The sequence below is a fragment of the Hesperophylax consimilis genome, chromosome 30 (assembly GCF_061612785.1).
Source record: "Hesperophylax consimilis isolate HC1 chromosome 30, BYU_Hcon_1.0, whole genome shotgun sequence".
Classification (NCBI taxonomy): domain Eukaryota; kingdom Metazoa; phylum Arthropoda; class Insecta; order Trichoptera; family Limnephilidae; genus Hesperophylax; species Hesperophylax consimilis.
The window spans coordinates 17,290,107-17,312,832 of NC_142865.1; the positions used below are offsets into that span (position 1 = coordinate 17,290,107).

Below are 22,726 nucleotides of genomic sequence, written 5' to 3' on the forward strand. Positions count from 1 at the left end.
TTATAGATACCTGAGGAGCCCACCGACGCGAAGCCTCTCTCCGGGGAAGAAGTAGCGGCCTTAAAGAGGGAGGCAACCGCCTTTCTACACGGAGAATCATTAGCCAATGAAACCAGTAAGTCCATGAAACATTTTCACCTTGTCCTATTCAGATTGGGGATGTTTTCACATATTTATTTTGGTATTATCTTTCACAATTAGAAAAACCTTTATTGTCCGGTCAGTGGCTGAGTTGGCATCGCGTTTGGATCCCGCCCAGGCATAGTGTGTTCAATTCTTCTGTTGGCTAAGTCCTCCATCAAAACACAAGCAACATTTTCCACTTACTGTGGTGGTAGTAGGAAATTTTCAAATACTGTTGAGTTATTCGTAACACGGGAATGATAATTAATCTTGTCGAATTCCACTGCATTATAAAAATAATAAACAGCACTCGGTTTCAACTTAATTACTTCAAGAAATAACTATTTATGTGTTGTGAGATGGTAACAGATGCATTTAAGTTCCATTTTTTCTCAAGCGAAGTTAGGTTTAAAGGTTCTAGGAAATACGCAAAGATTATTAAAATAACCCATAAAAACCTATTTTATGCATGTTTACTTAAATGCCCGACTTAAATAGTTGTCTCCATCAGATATTTAATTTGAAATCAAGTGTTGTTTCTTTAAAGAGCCTAGCATGCAGCGGAATTCGACAAGTTTACCAAATCTTTTTCTAGTGTATTTAAGTTCCTCTCGAAAATTCTTAGCAACATTTCAGTCAAAAAATAATTATTATAATGTTCATTATTCTTATTGGGTCAAAAAATAATTATTGTGTTATTTATTTATTTCTTATTGTTTAAAAAATAATCGTAATTATCATTAATCTTATTGTTTCAAAAAATAATTATAATGTTCACTATTATTATTCTGTCAAAAAATAATTATAATGTTCATTATTATTATTCTGTCAAAAAATAATTATAATGTTCATTATTCTTATTGTTTAAAAAAATAATCATAATGTTCATTATTCTTATTGTTTAAAAAGATAATCATAATGTTCATTATTCTTATTGTGTCAAGAAATAATTATAATGTTCATTATTCATACTGTGTCAAAAAATAATTATAATGTACATTATTCTTATTGTGTCAAAAAATAATTATAATGTTCATTACTCTTATCGTGTCAAAAAATAATTATAATGTTCATTATTCATATTGTGTCAAAAAATAATTATAATGTCCATTATTCTTATTGTGTCAAAAAATAATTATAATGTCCATTATTCTTATTGTGTCAAAAAATAATTATAATGTTCATTATTCTTATTGTGATTCTGTTTTAATTTCATTCAAATTAGGTAACTGATAAATTGCCCTTTATGCTATTTCTCCAAAGTCAAGAAAATTCTTGGATATACAGATTTACATTAACATAGCTAAAGTCATTTCATATTTCATTTGGGAGGAGGGTATCACTCCAAGAGTAGGGGTCACTCCAAGAGGTTCGTTACGTTTGGTGAGTTAGCGAGGGTGCCTGGGTTCATGGGGTTAGGATTGTCTAGAACTTGGCGGCAGATGCGTCGGATTTGGAGAGAATGGTTAAGGCGATGCACTACGTCGTGTAATATTTTAAATTGAGTCGCTATCAATAACACCCCTTACGTAGATGGCGATAAGATTTAAATTCCCGCTTAACACCATCCGCCTGTTTTGATTTATTCAAGAAAAAAACATGGCCAAAAAGTGCCTTTTATTTTATTTTGTGGATGTTCAGGCATAAATATTTAATTTTTTTTCGATCATTTTATAAATAACTTAATTTGCCACATTATACAATAAAATTATAACCGAAAATGGGTTCGTAAGTAGGAGATTTTGAAATTTAAAGCAGTTTTCATAGGCCTATACATTATTTTTTTCTGGGCTTATAAAAAGACTTATCTAAAAAATACTCGATTATTTCAAAGGCCAAGATATATTCTACTCGCAGTATTTAATTAAAGCATCTGAAACATTTCTATGCGACCAAATTTTCAAACCAAAAACACATGATTTTGCATTACTACGTATGGCATCGCCTTAAAAGAGATCTTTTTTTATCTCTCCAGCAGGTAGGGATGAATTCAAATGTCCGTAACTCCTGGACACATTCCTACCCCACTCCTTATGTCTTTTTCCTTCCCAGATTAAAAAAAACCTCCACATGGCATCCCGTAAGATGACATAGGCCTCGAGGGAAATTATTTTCCTTGCATTCCTGCAATATTTTCAAAGTAGGGAATTTTCATCTAAATGTTGAGATCCCTAGATTAGCCAATGAGGTTGTGTCCTACAATGGAATTTCATGTTAACACTGGTCTCCCCTTTTACAAGGTTTCTAAATAACATGCTACAGTCCTATTATGTACTTACTACGCAGTAGGTACTATGCGCAGCAAGATACGCGGAATGCGGGGACGTGAATCGCGTGCGGGGCGCAAATTGTGCGTGCAACTGGCTAACAAACTTGGTCATCATTTTATAACAAATGATCACAACGTAGAACAAGTTCAACAACATTTACCTAAGCTAAGATTTATGCTAAGAGTATTTTTAACCTTTTGAACGCGTTAATTTGCTCCGTTTTATCTATACCCTTACGCGGTACATATTTTCAAATACCTATGCACGCAATTAAATGTCAAATTATAGCTTTCTGGCATGATTTATTGGACTATATAGACAGAACAGATTATTCTCCACAATATGAAAACAAATCCTCGTGTGTCAACACTCTTAGATGTTTATAAAAACAAAAACATAAAATTTCATACAAAGACGTACCGTATCTTTTGAATGTGGTCCCGCCATTCACTCGGCGTGTGTGTACTTAGGTGATAGACACAAGTGGGACACCATGGTCACTCATCATTTTTAGTTATGAAAAGTTGTGAATGACATACTAGTACTAACGCCATCCGTTGATAAAAATGTAAACTAAAGGACTAAAAGGCGAGAAGAGGCGCACTTGATTATCGATCTTTTTTTATGAAATACAATTTTATTTTTGAGAAATTCTTGTAGATGTCAGCATCGTGATAGTTCTACGAATGTCCAAGTGAGCAAGAAATACATTTATGGCGAAAGAGCGCTGGAATATCGGCCGTCAAAGTTTCCGTATCAACTGTTGATACAGCCGCGTGTGAGTATAGACTTTTTGCCGTAACAACAGTTGATACGGAAACTTTGACGGCCGATATTCCAGCGCTTAAAGAGTTAAGATACAAAATACGCTGGTATTCAAGCGGTTAAGATATTGTTAATATTTTTTGTTTTTCTTTTCAGAAATGAGTAAGATCGGGTCATCAGATCAGAAGTGGGCTCGCTCCTTACTGATGAAAGGGGCCATGGCTGACAGAGTTGCGGCTGCCACAGTTTTAATACAGGTTGGTTCTGTTCCCTAATAGTGCATTTTCACTGTATTTTAAACTTGCGAAAAAAATATGATGATAATGGTGTTTTTACTAATTATTTCAGGATAGTCCTATACATAATGTGACCACACTACAAAATCTGGTGGCTATGGTAAAACCTTCCAAGAAAAAAGACAGTTTGACTGCAATAGGTAAGGTTTTATTTTTGTAGTTTCTTAACCTCTCAGACAAAGACATTTATATACTATGTGTTCCTTTGAGAACTGTTCCTTTGTGTTATTTACGAGTTTTGCTAAAAGCTTCATAACTCACGTTTTGGGAAACGTAGCCTCATTCTAAAAAATGTTTTGGAAAGATTATGAAATTCACTATCGTATTGTTTTATTATACGTAAATATTTGCGTTTCTAAATATACATTTTCTGAAAACGTCAAAAATATGTAAAAATCGCTGACCATTATTTCAAAGCTATGAAAAATGTACTTTTTTCTGAGTATCATAAAGAAATAACACTTTATATATTGAAGAAATATAATTAAAAACTATTAGTCACCTCAAAATATTAACCGTCCAAACTAAAATATTTTTAATAAATTATTTAGAAACGCAATAAATTATGAACGAACAAGATGACAGATCCAATCGACTTAGATAATGCACCTCTACATTCCATAGATATTCTTGAATACAGACGCGTAGCGTTATTCATTATCGATACTCTGTTTTTTAAATCATGGCAATCCGTATACTAGTGATGGAAATAAATCGATTTTTGTAAAATCTCGCGCGTTTACGTGAAAAGACGTTCTAATGTCTTGACCGCTATTATCATATTTACGTCTTTTGACGTTCTAATGTTCTGAGTGGTTAATTAAATTTATTTTTATTTTATTATTTTTATTTTATTATTTTTATTTATTTATTTAACGCCCAGAGGGCTTTTACATGGTTGGTAGTATAATTTTAATTTGACAGATACTTTGAAACATAAAAAATAAGAATAAAATTACATTTGATAAAAGCTATGCAACAAGTCATACAAACACAAGAAACAAAAACAGAAAACTACAGCTATTTGTAGGTTTACGTGATGTGTTTAGGAGTATTGTTGAAATAAATGTTTTAAATGATCCACAAAACTTGCCAAGTTGGTATTGAATATGTCAACATCACCCAAGTAATGATTTCCCATGGTGTGAAGTCGTTGTATCGGAGAGTGGGCAATGTAGTTACGCTTATGTGTGCTGCTGTAGAATATTGTATTTTGTCGTGTTGTTACTGTGGGTGTATGTATGTTTATAAGTTGCAGGAGTTCACAACAGTCGAATTTAGAGTTAAGTATTTTGAATAAGAACGTTAAATCGTTTATTTTACGTCTATCTTCTAATGTATGTATTTTTAGAGTATTCAATAAGACATTGTATTTTAAGTCTTATTTTATTAATTATTTAACCAATTGAACGATAGCTACCCACATTTGAGTTGCACCGCTTATGACCTTGACCGATAGCTACCCAAATTTGGGTACCACTGCTAATGTCTTTGAGTGATAGCTACCAAATTTGGGTAGCACTGCTAATGCCTAGTAAAATTAGCATTTATTAGTGTCTGTTGCTAGATATTTTCAGTAGACTGTAGATAACATACAGAAGTAGTAATCTATATAAATAAAAATGTTAATGTTCACTTGTTCAAAATCTTAAATCTTCAAAAATTCTTCATCGATTGCTTTGAAATATTTGATACAACATTGCATTCGAAGCAATTTCAATAAGTAGCATACAGAATTGACTAGTTTATAATTTTTGATTATTTTTATATAAAACCTAAAAAAATGGGGTAAACGGTGAAAAATGGTGGGTTCATTGGCTTTAAACCGCAGTAAGCAGTTTATAAGTTTCCATATAAATAATGGGAAGTATGATTTTGTAAAAGTAAATATGTATGTTAGTCGTAAATCTCTAGTTTAAGGCGTAGTTGTAAGTCATATTATAGCAGTATTTTGTAAATACCCACTTGGTCATAAAAATATGTATAGTTTTAAGTTACTAGTTAAAAGACATACGGCCGTTGTTCCCAACTTTTAGATCGATCAATCTGAGGCTCCAATCAGCCAAGTAGCACTCGGTTCGCCTGTTTCCAAACATCTTTATCGTTTGGTAATCTTAAGTGGCCCCGCCCACTTTCATAGACAATAAAATGACATCAAAGTAAAAACTTTTAATGTTCAATTAATATTGATGAGTTATTATTTTACTTATTATTAATACAGATAATTTGTTTTAAGTACCGTAATACATAAACTGACTTTTTATATTTTTTAACAAACGCATGTAAATATATTAAAAATAAAGCATTAGCTTGACTTTTACAAATGCTGCGAAAGCGCAAAAATACATTAATACAAATTTTACGATTGATGTTTCTCCTCCGTGTGTTAACATGAAACTAAGCATCTTGGACAAAATAAAAAGTAGCAAGCACTTCACGCAGAATGAGAAAATTAATATTATGGAGTTTACAACATCATCCGGCATTCGAAACGGCATTTTTGACAATAGAAAACGGTTTGTCATTCAATGTTTGGCTGTCGCCGCCTGTGAAACTAGGTATTATCGTGCATCAAGTTCATCCATTCCTCAATAATTATTATAAATATTCTCATTAATATCTTCATCTTCACTGTCCATATTAATTTGATACTAAAAATTATAGTAAAATTGGCAAAACGCAATATGAAAAAGAATGCTTGAACCAAATGACGTTTTTTCATTTTTCGCTCTGTTGACACTTTTTATAACTAACCCTTTTACTGAGCCAGAGGTTAATCCATCTGTTTGGTTCCTCTAGCTTGATAGGAGAGTTGCATTGGAAAGAGCTTAATTGTGCATTTGAGGAATGTTGAGCCAAAATTTCGGTTCAACAGTTGATCAGTAGGATTGGAAACAACGACCGTTAGTTGTAAATCACTAGACATTAATCTTATTTTTAAGCCACTACTTATAAGTCACTAGCTATTAAACTTAGTTATAAGTCTAAGGGATACATTAAATGTATAAACTAAGTTGTTAAGCGCCCTTGAGGTTATTTTCTCACGAAGACAGCGCTATAAAAATAATCCAATCATTATTAATTTTTCTGAATGAGTGTGGACAGAAACAAAACCAAATGCCCGGGAATACAGAACGCGCTTGAATGGTTACCAGGATGACAATGCGACTATCTACCACTCTGAAACATATTATGTAGTGTGCAAATATGAATAGTTATTTGAACACGGCTTTATTATAATATTATCTATTTGCACCATTCCAGAAACCCTGACGGAGCTGTTTGTATTTGATCTTCTCATACCGGATGGAAAACTGAGGCCTTTTGAAGCCCGTCCCGTGTCTGCCCTGGACAAGATGTGCTCCGGAAACAAAGATCATAGAAAGAAAATCATGATGATTTGGATGTTTGAAGATAAACTCAAAGAAACTTATGCAGGTGGGACCAATGACATTACAAAACATAAAGACACCTTGTAGACATCTCAAAGTGGCAAGCAAAAGCTACGGTAATTGCCGTGCTTTCAATTTAGTACTAAACTGTCGCGCGTCACGGGGCTGTGTGCTTTTCTCTAACCGATTTGCATAAATGAGTGCCAAAATGTCATTGCGTGTGATGAGAAAGTGTTTCAAAAGCTTGGCTTAAATTACTTACATATTTTTAAATAATAATAATATCATTTCGAGTGTTTCCCGGATATTTTCAGTGCCATTAGAGATAATGAGCTAGTGAACGCAGTAATACTTAAGTTCAAGAAGGACATCTTACTGACTAGAGATGAGTAGTTCATGAACGAGCCGCACAATTGAGCTAGCTTTTTTGATGAGCCGCATTCGTACGACTCGCGGTAAAAAGTGCCTCAGCTCAATTGAACAGTTATTCATTTTTATCAAGATTTGTTTTAAAAAAAATAGTGCTTTATAAGTTATCCAAGTATTAATTGTTATTACATACTCAGACGTGAATGGCATATGGACTTGGACACATGTAACTACCTAGCATCTTTTTCATCTCGTGGTACGAGGCAGCATACCTGTACCAAGAGCGAGCACAGTATTTCATTGCTCACATGCTCTGTGCTCCACCGCTTCAGTTCAATTGAGCCTTCATTCAATTGAGCCGTCATTCAATTGAGCCGTCATTCAATTGAGCCGTCATTCAATTGAGCCGTCATTCAATTGAGCCGTCATTTATCTGAGCCATCATTCAATTGAGCCGTCATTCAATTGAGCGGTAATTCAATTGCACCGTCATTCAATTGAGCCATCATTCAATTAAGCCGTCATTCAATTGAGTAATACGAAAACATAGATCTGGTACCGTGGCTCCTGCTCTTAATAAAATGAGTCATCACCCATCGCTATTACTGACAGTAGGTCGTCTCATACAGCGTTCTGTAAGCATATCTTGCTCATCTCAATCACATCTCTTGATATAGAATTCACTGCAACTTTTAAATACTTAAACACCGCCCGGTCCTGTACACCAGTTTTCCGCTTGTACTACGAGTTTCTGGACACCGTGCACGTATTTTGGAAACTGCATTTGATCAGTTGTAATATGCAGTTTCCTTGGAAAATAAAGCATGTTGAAGCATTAATTCTGTACTCAATATAATGTAAATCTTTTGGTTCCAGAATTCATCAAGTGCTTGAATAACTTTGCCCACGACACAATAGAGGCTCATAAAGAAAAGGCAGTAAGCGCAATGGCTAAACTTCTCATGAACAATCCTGAACAAGAAAAGGTAAATCATTCTTTTAATTTAGCAATGTTGTATTTCTGATGGATTGTGTCCCCAGTTTATCAGAAACAGTTGACCCCGCAATGCTTCACTATTGTTAATGTCTTTCTCGGGCGTCTCCGACTTCTTCCACCATTCATTACTGTATACCACAATGTTACTGTTAAAAAACTACATAACCTCGACTTTAATTCGACTCTATTGTGATAAGTATTCCTCTGGTGTCTGCTACAGTTCAAACCACTATATAATACTCCAGTGTGGACCTGGTCGGAAAATGATGCGAGCACGAATCGCCGCGCTTGAGATGCAGGCCGGCGAAGATGTCGCAGGGCCAAGGCACAGGCCAGCAAAGATGTCGCAGGGCCTAGGCACAGGGGGGCGCAGACCAGGGAAGATCTTACAAGGCCTAAGCGGAGTTGTCATTTCCCACGAAGTCGATGATCAATTGTACCATCTGCTTTGGGGACTTGCAACGCCGGGCGTAGTGGGTCCGTGGCCTACTACTTCTACAATGATCTCAACATGAACATGCCGCTACAAAAAAAAAAACAAACAACTCTATCGATCTTTCGTAAACTTTCCATTTCTTGGTATTTGAGGTTGCATATTTACGCTTGTGAGAAGGTGCTATTTTATACACTATTTTTTAAAAAAAGAGGAAGAATGAAACGAACGTAATACATCCAACGGTTGCTAGAATACACAGAGAACTAATTGAAATGTCCTAAAACAATAATGATGAACCCTGGTGACTGCTATAATGGTCAGCTCTAGCAAGCTAGATGGCGGTGTAGTAACAGAGTGTGTAAGATAACCCAAAGCTTGGTGCTCGAGTCTCGGCACGCATCAAACTGTAGCGGTTACGTCACCGCTTCTAGGGTCATCATATCATAACCAGACCGCACGAGTAAAAAAGCAATCAACAATCAGACTTACGAAACTTCAATTAAAATATCGAGACCGCGATACGTAAACTGCTGATAAGAGAATGTTTGCATACAGGGTGATGCAAACGTTCATACAATGAACCGAGTCAGCGATCCTGCTGGTTCGACGTCCAGACACTACTCCAACCCGTGGCAGACAAGAACAAAGGAATCAGCAGCTATATAAGCGGTGGAGGACCTAAGTACATCATCATTCCAGTCAACAAGTCCGACTCTGCACGGCGGCCAGCATCTTCCGCTCATCTGCCGACCAAGATCCTACAAAACTACTGAATTTGAGCGAATTCTGGCGAATCATAGATTTAATTAATTTTGCTTCAACTGGTAAAAATAAGGGTAGGTTATAGACACGAGCTGCGGATTGCTGAGATTTTGTATAGAATGTAAATATTTGTTGTAAGGAAGTTTTATCATATTTTTTTAAATGTTTTATTTATTTCCAGGTCTTGCTGTCGAGTATAGTCAACAAATTGGGAGACCCATCGCAGAAAGTAGCTTCCAAGGTGATCTACCAGCTCTGCCAGGTGCTCTACAACCATCCCAACATGAAGGCTGTAGTTCTGGACGAGATCGAAAAGATGCTCTTCAGGTATTTCATTTAATTATCACCCAAAATTAACGGTATTTCTTTTAACTATCTCCCAAAATTGACGGTTTTCATTTAATTATCATCAAATCGATAATATTTCATGTAATTACCACGTAAATTGTCCCACATTCCATTTAATTATCACGCAAAACGTGCGGTATTTCATTTATTATCACACGAAACGGAAAGTATGAAATGTGAAAAGTATAAACGGAAGGTATTTGACTTAATTACCATGCAAAACGCACAGTAATTCATTTAATTATAACGCAAAACGGCTCGTACTTCATTTAATTACCACGCAAAACAGACGGTATTTCATTTGATTATGACGCAAGATTGTGCAACCTTATACTATTTAATTTAATGTGTCAGCCAGTTCGAACTCTTAACTTAATTATTTTTATTCGTCCACAGGCCCAACATTTCTGCGAAGGCGCAGTATTACGGAGTCTGTTTTCTTAACCAGTTCTACCTCTCTAAGGATGATTCCAAGATTGCAGAGAATTTGGTCCGAGTCTACTTCTCATTCTTCAGGGCGTGCATCAAAAAGGTAACACCCCCAAATACACTCTAACCTGTGTGACTGGTACAAGTGGAGTTTTTAGAGTTGTTCCGGGCTGCGAATATTGTCTAACAACGTTGTTGATTCTCGTCGATATTTCCAAGTTTGTCGAAACTGAAATGAATGCAATATAATAAAAACAATTTATGCATGGGTAGTGTAATGCTATACCTTGCATAGATAGGAAGGACAGATACATAAAATAAGAGATAAAGGAGACAAAAAACAATAATATTCATGAGCTAATGATGAAATCCGTCTGAATTTTATATGTGATGATTTATTAATTCCTCGTTCTGAAGTTTTATATGAATAATATTGACACATTTTTCTTGGTCTACTTTTCTTTATGCATCCTTGTAAATTATTGGCAATCTTTCTTATCTGTCTTTGTCAAAGTGTGCATTTTTGTAAAATCTGTGCATTCTTGTCGACCTTTGACCTTGTCGACAGCGCCCTTGAGGTTATTTTGCACAAAAACAGCGCTATACAAATCATCCAAATATTATTATTATTATTTGTAAAAATGTGCATTTTTGTCCATCTTTGTAAAATCTGTGCATTCTTGTCGACCTTTGTCGAAATGTGCATTTTTGTCCATCTTTGTAAAATCTGTGCATTTTTGTTGACTTTTGTCAAAATATGCATTTTTGTCCATCTTTATAAAATCTGTGCATTCTTGTCGACCTTTGTCAAAATGTTCATTTTTGTCCATCTTTGAAAAATCTGTGCATTCTTTTCCTTATTTTTCAAATCTTTACATTCTTGTCCGTCTTTGTCAAATTTTGCATTCTTGTCCAAATTTGTAAAATGTGTGCATTTTTGTTGACTTTTGTCAAAATATGCATTTTTGTCCATCTTTATAAAATCTGTGCATTCTTGTCGACCTTTGTCAAAATGTTCATTTTTGTCCATCTTTGAAAAATCTGTGCATTCTTTTCCTTATTTTTCAAATCTTTACATTCTTGTCCGTCTTTGTCAAATTGTGCATTCTTGTCCAAATTTGTAAAATGTGTGCATTTTTGTCCATATTTTTCAAATCTTTACATTCCTGTCCAACTTTATCAAATTGTGCATTCTTTTCCTGTTTTTCAAATCTTTGCATTCTTGTCCAACTTTGTAAATTGTTGCATAATTTGTCCATATTGTGTCATTCTTCTCTCCGGTCTAATCTATTCTAATTATCAATTCTCCTCATACGTTACTCTCTGGTCTGTCATAATCAATGTTGGATATTCTGTTGACGCTGGTAAATTACCTTGATCTTAACATACCTTTCACTGGTCTTCATTAATAATGTTCATCATTTAACTCATCCAGGGAGAAGTGGACTCCCGCTTGATGGGCGGCATCCTGACTGGCGTGCGGCGTTGCCAGCCTTTCCTGAGCGAGTCGGCGTGCCAGGCGCTGCAGGCCCAGGCGCACCCTCTGCACCGACTTGTGCACCTGGCTGGCTATACGGTGGCCCTTCAGGCGCTCGCACTGCTGCAGCAGATGGGGCCCACCGACAGGTAGGACTATTCCACTCCTGTCGTATATTATTTTTGCGCAATTATCATTTAACACATTGTGGGCCAGGTACTGCATCACTAGCAGCACTTAACACATTGTGTGACTGGTACTATACATTTTAAAATCACCGTATTTTATCCAGATATTACTGCACCCTCTGCAGGAATTTTTACATTCTAGTCAATTTACCCATATTTTACCTAAATAATACTGCACAATATTGTGCAGATACTACTGGGCCCTCTACAAGAATCTCGTCCATTCTAGTCCATTTACCCGTATTTCATTGAAATTATTATTGAAATACTTTGCACCCTCTACTTTTATGAATCTTGTCTAATTATCTGTATTTTATCCAAATACAACTACGACCCCCAATTTTATCACTTATCAATCCTGCGCAATCTTTTTATTTTTTATCTTTTTATTTTTACATTCTAGTCAATTTACCCATATTTTACCTAAATAATACTGCACAATATTGTGCAGATACTACTGGGCCCTCTACAAGAATCTCTTGAATTCTCTCGCAAGATTGAAAAGTGATAAAAGTGGAGGGTGGAGTAGTATTTGGATAAAAAAACGGTTAAATTAAATAGAATTGCAAGAGATTCTATTCCATTTAACCGTTTTTTATCCAAATACTATTGCACCCTCCACTTTTATCACTTATCAATCATGCGCATTCTTGTGCAGATACTACTGTGCCCTCTAAAAAATGGTTAAATTTGAATAGAATCTCTTGCATTCTATTCCATTTAACTGTGTTTTATCCAAATACTACTGCACCCTCCACTTTTATCACTTATCAATCATGCATATTCTTGTGCAGATACTACTGTGCCCTCTACAAGAAGCTCTCCCACCCTGAGACGCTGACCACCACCTTGCCAGCCATGCTGCTGGGTCTGGTGTACCGCTCGATCAAAGTGGATGAGAATGAACCCCGTATCCTGGCCTTCCTGAAGCGCCTGCTGCAGTTGGCGGCTATGTCAGACGCTGGCAGGGCGGCGGCCACACTGCTCGTGGTGGCCAGACTGGCCAGGCGGCATCGTCTGCCGCTGGGAAGAGATGTGGAGGTAAACCATTACAATAATACTTCATGTTTATAGCACCATTTTTGTGAAATGTGTTCCCAATAGTGATGTACAGTCAAATTGAGGGCGCTATTTAAATTTATTTACCGACCGGTTTCGCTTGGCTCAAGCTTTATCACAGTAAAATTAAAATTTTACCCTTTGGAATGCCAAGTTAAATGGCTGACACTATTTTTGTAATAACTTTCTTGTTTATGCAAATTAATTTTTTTTGTAAATTGTACCGGCTTACCAAATAATGTGTTCACGTATATATAAAAATTGTATATGTCTATCCTGTGTAGTCTCCTCAGGATAGCTAATTATATTCAGAGAAATGTTTTTTTTCTCTATCGTTATAAAAAAATATAATACAGGGTTTTCCAATAAGAGGTGTTATTTTGATATTCAATCGTAAAAGATCGATGGTTTCGTTGCTTGTGTGGCACGTAGCGCCGTCTTGTTGAAAGTAAACGTTGTTCAGGTCAATACCATCCAATTCCGGCCATAAAAAATCATTAATCATCTCTCAATAGCGCAATCCATTCACCGTAACTGTTGCTCCAGCCTCATTTTCGAAAAAGTAAGGTCCAATGACTCTGCCGGACCATAAACCGCACCAAAGAGTCATACGTTGAGGATAAAGAAGCTTTTCAACAATAACTCTTGGGTTTTCCGAGCTCCAGATGCGACAATTTTGCTTGTTGACGAAGCCACCGAGGTGGAAATGGGCCTCATCACTCAAGATGATTTGAATTTGATTCACTCAAGTGAATTTTAATAATTTCAAAGCGTTGTTGAAGCGTGTATCGTTCCATTTTTATTAATGGCGTAGTTTCTACTTGTCAAATATCAAAAAATGACAGCTTCAAAAGTAATATCTACCGAAATAGCGGGCTATTCAAAATAACACCTCTTATTGGAAAACCCTGTATAATGAAGAAATATGAAAATATTCTTGAGTTTTATTATATTGACACGGAATTTTTCGATGTGATTTTTCAAAGATAAAATAAATATGTTCGCAAGTGACGAAACGACAAGCTAGAAAAATATTAAGATTCATTATTTTCTTGCCAAGCGAATAAAATATATTTTTGTACGCTAGGAGCATTTTTTAAGGTTCAAAATACCATAAAATCGAGGCAAGTGCAGTAAGCTACTAGCTATCCACTACAGATAAACTGACGTTCTAGAGGTTAATAATATATTTATGTCAAACCACAAATTAATTGCTTTCAATCACAATTTTGTGTTTATTTTATGTTATAGCAAATAAAAGAAGAACCTACCATAGACATAACTGAATCTAATGCACCAGAGACAAACGGAGAAATTGATAATACTTCAAACAAAGCAGACGACAGTAATTCTATAAATGAAAATAGCAAAAAATCTAAGAAGAAAAAAAATAAACTGAACGGAGAGACTAAATTGGAAGAAAAAAAGGTGGATGTAAAAGAAAATGTTGAGAATTTAAAAAAGAAATTGGACTGGTGGATTGGAGACAAGTTGGACCTTTTGAATGGTAAGTTAATCCATTGTTATTTTGATTAATAACCCGTTGAAGAATTAAATAAAATTCAGTACATGTATCTTTCGTTTTTGAAGGGTCGTATTCAATTGAAAAATTCCGCAAAACAATGGATGCAGAAATATAGAAAAAAAGCTACATTCATACTTTTCCCCTCGGGCCTCTGGCATATTCTGTCAGATGGTCAGATTATTTCCGCTTTGCAATAAAATCCAAATAAATGGAATATTTCTGAATTTATACGAAAACTAAAAACTGCTATTAAAAGTGGTTAAAATACGCTTTTAAATTTTTTATATTAGAAATAAACATATATTTTTAATGCAAACATAAAAAGTTTTTATATTTGCAACCTTACGTTTTTTCTAACTAAAATTATTAGTGATAATGAAAAAACATATAAACACACACATGTTTTACTAGACAAATGTATTGTAAACATTACTGCCACCTTACTTTTTTGTTGCTTCATGTAAAAATAATTAATATAAATTTCACAATTTTTTTTTACCAAGTCGCAAATGTTGGTTTCATAGAGGTGTATATATAAAATTGGGGTTAACTTTTAGATTTGAATATAAAGCGTGGTGTTTTCTCTTTCTAACACCGTTTAGATCACAGACATAGGAATTAATAGACGAGAAGATAATGGCGAGGGGTAAAATCAACTGTTGAAGAACGAAGGGAGTAAGGCTGACTGTGATTCGTCAATAAATCAATCTGACAGTAAATAGGCATCTCGCATTATAATATCACCATTTACTTCTTAAAAGTAAAATCTGCTTTTGAATGAATAGACATTTTTACATGGGAGCGCAAATTACTCGCCACGTTATGAACAAATTTGCGAAGTCTAATTCGGTTCTATTTTCAGAGTCGAATATTTCGTTTAAGTATTTAGTTAAGACACTTTTATAAATGTTCATAATTTACTTCCCAGCAACCAACCAGCTTTGTGTTTCGCGTCCAGACGTTTCTCGATGTGATAGTATATGTTTCTAAAACTGATCTATATTATACGATGTGAATATGCTTAAAATAAAGTAAAATAATGCTTATATATGGAATGTAATACGACAATTGGGTTTATTCTCTTTTTCACATCTATTTTTACAAGTTTTCATAGTACAAGTCAACATTATTTCGTTATTTCGTAAAATGAACCGATGATGCCTCGACCATAGTTCGCACAAGAATGATGACGTCACGTTTTCAAATTTCACTTGAGGCCATACGCGAGCCCAGCCGGCTCCAATGGAACCGGTATGGGGAGTAGGGATAATACGCTTTTAATCACTTAGGGCAGGTCTACTAATATTCATATGTCTATGGTTTAGATCATATTTCTCACCATGAAAGTAAGGGAGACACAATGATTTGTTTTTTTCACAATTTTTGACAATGGTGAGAAATATGATCTAAATGGTGTTAGAAAGAGAAAACACCACGCTTTATATTCAAATTTAAAAGTTAACCCCAATTTTACTTGCGTGAGTTGTTCCCTAAAGCGAAAAAATTAGCCTTTAGGGGTTAAATGTTTAATATTTAAAAAATATTATTAATAAATAAATAAAAATGCTGCAATTGTAACGCTTGACTACATCAACGCGTTTGTCAGCAGGATTTTTTTCCACTTCTTAGACAATTTTTAATCTTTGAAGATTACGCCCTTTTTTTCACTGGACGATTTTTTGAAGCTTGAAACGCTCAAAAATTGGATAGTAAAATGATAATGTGTTAGAATATCTTAACAACAACTAACGTCAGAAAATTTATTTGACAAATTGGCACATTCCTGAGTGAAAGATACTCTCAGTATCGCCCTGGTGTGAGACCACCATTCACAATTGAAACGTTGCTTGAAATGGATTTGGTCATGTTTGGTGACATGCTCTGAATAGCCAGGTGCTTCCCCACCTTCCTCTTCCCCATCTCCTTTCCCTCCCACCATCTTCAGCCTTACAACATACCCCAATTTGGATGCCCTACTCTCCCTGGTTCCAAACGGTTGGGAGCAAAAAAAAATGGCTACTGACAGCAATCGATTTAATAAAATTGCATGATTTAAACTATTAAAGATGTACAAGATGCATAGAGTAACGATAAATCCTGACTATTTCTACGAGTTTTGTATGAAATCAATTCAGAGCTAGAAGAAATAAACACACTGTTAATACAATACTATTCATTGGCTAATGATGAAATCTGTCTGAAATGTTTTACATGATGATTTATTAATTCCTCGTTCTGAAGCTTTATTGAATTTATTGTTCGTTAACCTCAAATAATTACACTTTTGAACCGAATTGAATAATTGAATGTTCAGAGTTTTAAAGAAAATATTGCATTTAATAATAACAAAAATTTCAGACGACGATGACGATGAAGTGTACCACGACATCCCGCTGGAAGAAGACGAACAATCCCACAAGAAGCAACTACACAACCTCGTTAGGAAGAAGAAAGAGTCCACCGGAGCCAGCTGGCTCCACACCGCCCAGACCCTGGCCCCCAAGGTCCCCTCTAAGGACGAGGAAGACGGAGACGACGATGATGATGATGACCATAACAAGGATAAAGATAAAGGGCAGGAATATAGCAAGAAGGACTTGAGTAAAGCCAAGGAGTTTGAGATCTTGATTAAGAAGTCCAAAAATATGGAAAAGGTTTGTAATTTATTTTTTAATCCGTAAATAGTAAAGTGCTCTCTCACTAGTGCACCATCCCAAAAACCGTGCAAGTTCCAATTAGTGAAAGCGACGGATTATAGTGCAAAATATGTTCAAAATTAAAACAAATGTTTCTTAAAAACAAACAAACAACTGTATCTATCTTTCGAAAAATCACCATGTTTTGGCCGAATCAAATCTGTCACGTCTAATTTCCTACCACTCATTCAAATCGCCTGCCATTATAATCCTGTCAGTCTCATTACATTGTTCACACCAGTCCAAAAATCATCTTTCATTTCTTGTCGCTTTCAGAATTAACAGGGGCGTAGCAAATAACAAGAAACACCCTTGTCAAACTGATTTTGAATCTGATCCACATTATTCTCGGACTTGCACATTCATACTGCAACATACATTCAATCATTCTGAGAGACAGTAGCGCTGCATCACCCTGATAAGCCCTCTCCGTATCTGGTCTCCCAGACCAAACGACGAGCCTATCATTACGCTGCATCGTACCACTCCCCTTTTTCATATTCTCTGTTATACAAAGTATGTCAAAAAATTTGCTTACCATTGTATCACAATACCTAGAGTATGTATGAGATGATGTACAAATGTGTCCGTCCTCTCTGGTTACTCTTGTGGATAAGCGGCATTATGGTTAGTCAGTTAATTAGTCCATTTTTGGTTTAAAGTTCAGGTATCATGTTTTCCTTTGCGAGAAGACTTCATTTTAGTAATCTTATTCAAACAAAAAATGTGAAACACATGCGTCGGTTGAAAGAATACAAAGAGGGCTTACCGAAATGTCTTAAAAACAACAAAAATTAACTGTATTAACTATAACTGTTAACCTGATAAAATGGTGAGGTGTTTAAGAGAAACATAACCCAACACGTCACATTGGCGTACAAAGCTTGGCATTCGAGCCTAGGCACGCGGCGGACTACTAAATTTTACATGCAAATACTGATGAATTATAGAGCTTTTTGTGCTTTCAACTAGTCAAAATAAAGGAAGATTATAGTAGTTGTCGGATAATCGAGTTGCGGATTACTGAAAGATTACTGTATTATAATATGATAAAAATTACCTATGCTCCGAAGGGGGGTCACTCCCATAAAATCGTGAAGCAATCTTGACTCTTAATTATTCCTTTTGCCTTTTCTAGTAACACTCGGGTATTAGTTATTATACCTTTTTAACTGGACATCGGCCATCTGCCATCCAGCAGTCAAACATAAGGTAATACGGTAAAATAGATGGGTATGGAATCAAGCATAACTCAAATAAATATTAGGTAGCTGTTTCCAGTAAAATGCACCTTTTACAACCACACTCGTCGCTTGTTTCTGAATTTCTCGATCGTTAACAACAATGTCAATTTATTTGTATAAATGAAGCATTTGACTTTTAGGAAAGCCGATTAATAGACAATACCTGCCAGTGTTGCTAAAGTTGGGCGATTTCTTATTTATTTCATTGTCGATATCGGCTTGGCTATCGACAAGCCTAACGAGCGCAGCTGTGCTCAAGAAATTAATACATAATCATCGTCAGTTAAGCCTATCGATCTGCTATAGTTAAGTTATCGATTTGACCGTGCCAGACCCTGCGCCTTCTTCGCATCATGGCAAGACATTGGCACCAAGTGTAATAATTGTAGTTTTTTCATCGCTGTAACCGTTAATACTTTTATTTTGCAGGTAGTTAAAGAGTACAGTCCGTTGAACAGAAATCCTGCTTTCTGCGGAGCTGAACACTCCGTTGTAACGGAATTGCTACTTCTAAAGAATCATTACCACCCCAGTGTGAGACTGTTCTCGGAGAAATTGCTAGAAGGTGAGTGTGTTTTATGTGAAACCTGTTGTAGAAATTTTATCAGAGACTTTTAATTTTCTCTTTTCATCAATCGTAAAAATAAATATTGCTAGTCAATCCAAGGGAGCCCTGCTATGCCTCAATACAAAGGACTATCCTATAAAAACCGTGCTTTCAACAACTCCCCCATTTTTTTCAGAATTGAACATTGTTCCGTTTCTTCTCACCTTTCTAAGATACATATGCTTGACTCCCCAGATTGTACATTCTGTGGTCTGGAAGTGGGAACTTTAGATCACATGTTTTTTGGTTGTTCCTCTCTAAACAAAAATCCTCTCTTCTATCAAGCCTTATCTAATATTGCCTCCCCTCCGTTCATTGTTCAACAGAAGGGAACGTATAAGACAATGTTAGAATATGAATGAAGCAAGAAGTGTGGGCCGAGACTAAGTTGTTTGTCGGTCCATCCTTTCTGACTACCCCTGAGAAATGGCGTGATACTTAGTTGACATAAATTTTACTAACCTTTTAAAAATTTCAGGTTCCGTAATCCAATACAACGGCGATCCGCTCAAAGACTTTTCGATCGCCCGCTTTTTGGACCGTTTCGCCTTCAAGAACCCGAAGAAAGACCCGTCGCAGCGGCCCGTGGACCCTGACGAACCCGCCCCAGAAGCCGCCCCGCCCAAGAACCTGGTGCGGGGTTCACACCCCAAGTTTGCCGTGCGCAAGAACTACGCGGCCAGCGGAATCAAAACACTCCCAGTCAATTCTAATGCATATCTCAATGAAGATGAAGCACATATTCCTGTGGATGAGAGATTCTTATACGAGTGAGTGTTAGTTTTTCATCTTTTCATGCCGCGTCAGCCTTGAGGCGTAGAGAAATGAGAACACGTCGATTACTGAATTACGTGAGCTAAAATTATGCCTTATAAAGTAAAAATCCCATCCCAATAATACTACTGATGAGTTTTATCCTCCGTTGATCTCCAATATTGTGTTGTAGAATATTACTTAATCTCCATCGACCTCTGTTGGAGTTGACCTTGGGAAATTCCTCCATCCGGGTTATTGTGTATTTTATGAATCAGCGTATTCGATAGGTCTTGGAATATTTCCGGCCGCAAGTTTCTTGTGTACTATAGAAAGGGGAACGGAATGGAACTCTGAGAGGATGCCACCAGAATATTGAAAGTCCCACCTTTGTTTGATCTTGGTGTCCTCAATGTTCCCTCTCTCTGCCAGCAGAAAAACTCCACGGCGAATTGCATGTAACCCCGGAATTGAACTAGCAACCTGTGATGGGTTAAGGTACTGTCTTGGTACTTCCCGTCTCCTTGTGACAAAGGCGATAGGACGGGTATGGGGGTTAGGTAGGGAGTAAACTATCTGGAAGATAACCATCGATTATATGCCAGAACGTTGTCCACCGATACTCGTTTATCTTGACCTCCTTAAATAGCATTATCTTACATTCCTTTGTAGCGTCGAAAAGAATCCATTGAATAATTAATAATATGTAAACCGCTCGACCTACTTAGTACCTACTCCTGAGCTACTCAGCCGGAATCGTAAACAAAACAAGCACCTACTTGTCTACCAGGTGACAATACGTCACAGGCCGTCTTTCACATTACGAGAACTCGCCAGAAGGTTCGAGTCTACCGCCTATGCATAATTGCCGCGCTGTCGAAGGTTCCTGAAACACACAGACTGTGCGAGTGCCTAGGATTTAGTTGCCATTTAACTACCTGCTGTTGCCACCGGCTGAACAATATAAATAAGCCCGACGCAGCGAGCATATTAATAGTATTCAATATTTACTATCGTCGACAGCTGCTACCTACAAGTACTACGACCTAGTTTCGCGAGCGTTACATAGTATTTGTGCATAAATAATAACGTGAAATATTGTGATTGTAAATCAGCTTTCAACTTATCAATAAACACTATACCTGAGTTGGAGAGATCTTTCATTTATACACCACGATAACTACACCTTTACGATAAATACTTGGAGCAGGTGGATGAATTTGTGTATTTGGGAAATATGTTTATGAGAGACGAAAAGGCTGTTAGGGATATTGAAAGATGGGTAAATGTAGGTAACTCCATTCAATTCCACCACATTCTGTGCTGGAATTTGGCTCACTGTATTAATGGGGCGTTACTTCAGTATTAATTTGTGCATTCCGTTTGCAGTTATTTCCAGACGCGTCGCCAGGCGAGGGGAGACGAATCGGACGCAGAATCTGACGCAGGTTCTGTAGACAGTGTGGAGTTTGAATCTTATTTGGACAGCATCTCGGGGAAACCCAAAAAAGGTACAACTTTACAACAGATTTATGAAATAATATAACATTTTTACATATTATTTATTTAATTAAATTTTAAAATATTACAATTTTGTTGATTTTCTCAACTACCATAGCAGGCTCATGCCCATATTATAATAGTCAAAATGATGAAACATAAGGGAAAAGGACATGTTATGGTAAAACAAAAATTTAAAAATACATAAATGTTTTATAGAAACCATATTAGAAATAATTCTGATTGATAAAAAGATATTTTAAAGAAAATAAAAATATTGAATGTAAGATACACGCAAAATTATACCAATAATTTTTTTTTCTTATTTAAGACAGGTTAATAAAAAGGGGTATAGAATTAATTGACTTCATATCGGTGTTTAAAGTATTGTATATTTTAGGAGCGATGAACAAGAATTGTCTTTGAGCGAATGTTGTACATTACGCACGCATTATTTTAACTTTCCGCAATCAGCTTATATGTTTAGTTGCTAGCTTGATTTAGCTTCTGTCGAATAGTTAAAGATGTCACTAGTGTGCCTCTCATTGAATTTTCCGGATACGTTTTGTACCGTGAAGTATTCTTACTAACTCGAAACTGTTAACAAGTTACAAATTGTATATTTTAATGGCTTTACACCACAGCAGGCAGTTTATATGTTTCCATAAAGGAAGGCATGATTTTTGGAATTAGCGTGGTCGAATGCAAAATCGAACGCCCAGAAATCTATCGCTTAAAGCGTTTATTAAAATGCTCTATCGTTTGAGTGGCTATTAGTCCTTTCAGGCTCTAACTAAACATCACGCCATTTTTCCGCAGCGGTAGGCAGAGGATGGACAACCACACAATTTTCAATTGCTTCATTTATTAAGATTTTAGACATAATTGTTTTATTTTGAAACCAGGTGCAGATGAATCTGACGAGGAATCCCAGAACGAGATGGACTACATGAAGGAAATGGTGGCGCACTCCAAACTAGACAAGAAAAGCAGGAAAGCTAAGGGAGAAGAGGAAGGAGAAGATCAAGATGAAGAGTCAGAGGAAGAAGACGGCAGTGATGGTGGGGGAAGTCTGCCTAGCGATATGGGTAAGAAATTTTTTAACTTAGTCTCAGCCTTCAAAGCACCTTTGATAGGATCATTGTCTTTCAAGAGAAAAAAATTATCTATTTATTGTTGGTAAACTTTTAAAATTACCAGTAGTTTTATTTTTATTAAAATATTGCAGATGAAGATGAGGCCGATTTGGGAGATGATGACGATGATGATGATGCTGATCTGGATGGAGACGATTCCGATCTGGTCTTCTCCGGGGAGGATGATGCAGAGGAAGCCATGCTGGAGGGAAAAACCAAGAAGGGAAAGAAGTTAACCAAGAAGTCCAAAAAAGGTACATTATTTTAATATTACATTTAATTACAATAATGACGTATTGCCCATCTCACTAGGAATCAAACGCCTGTGTTGAGATGGCAGTTTACAGAGTGGTT

At 36.1% G+C, this 22,726-nt stretch overlaps 1 protein-coding gene across 1 annotated transcript in view; it reads left to right on the forward strand.

Moving 5' to 3' along the window:
• The window catches only part of Noc1 (Nucleolar complex protein 1), a 28,027-nt gene that overhangs the window by 783 nt on the left and 4,518 nt on the right, over nt 1-22,726 (forward strand). The window contains exons 2-17 of the mRNA XM_089649500.1: nt 7-115; nt 3,315-3,415; nt 3,507-3,594; nt 6,719-6,892; nt 8,092-8,201; nt 9,592-9,737; nt 10,155-10,290; nt 11,623-11,813; nt 12,647-12,893; nt 14,163-14,418; nt 16,795-17,090; nt 18,806-18,941; nt 19,462-19,753; nt 21,126-21,247; nt 22,142-22,324; nt 22,465-22,626. Coding sequence (XP_089505626.1) covers nt 7-115; nt 3,315-3,415; nt 3,507-3,594; nt 6,719-6,892; nt 8,092-8,201; nt 9,592-9,737; nt 10,155-10,290; nt 11,623-11,813; nt 12,647-12,893; nt 14,163-14,418; nt 16,795-17,090; nt 18,806-18,941; nt 19,462-19,753; nt 21,126-21,247; nt 22,142-22,324; nt 22,465-22,626 — 2,749 coding nt within the window. The remainder of the gene's footprint in view (nt 1-6; nt 116-3,314; nt 3,416-3,506; nt 3,595-6,718; nt 6,893-8,091; nt 8,202-9,591; nt 9,738-10,154; nt 10,291-11,622; nt 11,814-12,646; nt 12,894-14,162; nt 14,419-16,794; nt 17,091-18,805; nt 18,942-19,461; nt 19,754-21,125; nt 21,248-22,141; nt 22,325-22,464; nt 22,627-22,726) is intronic.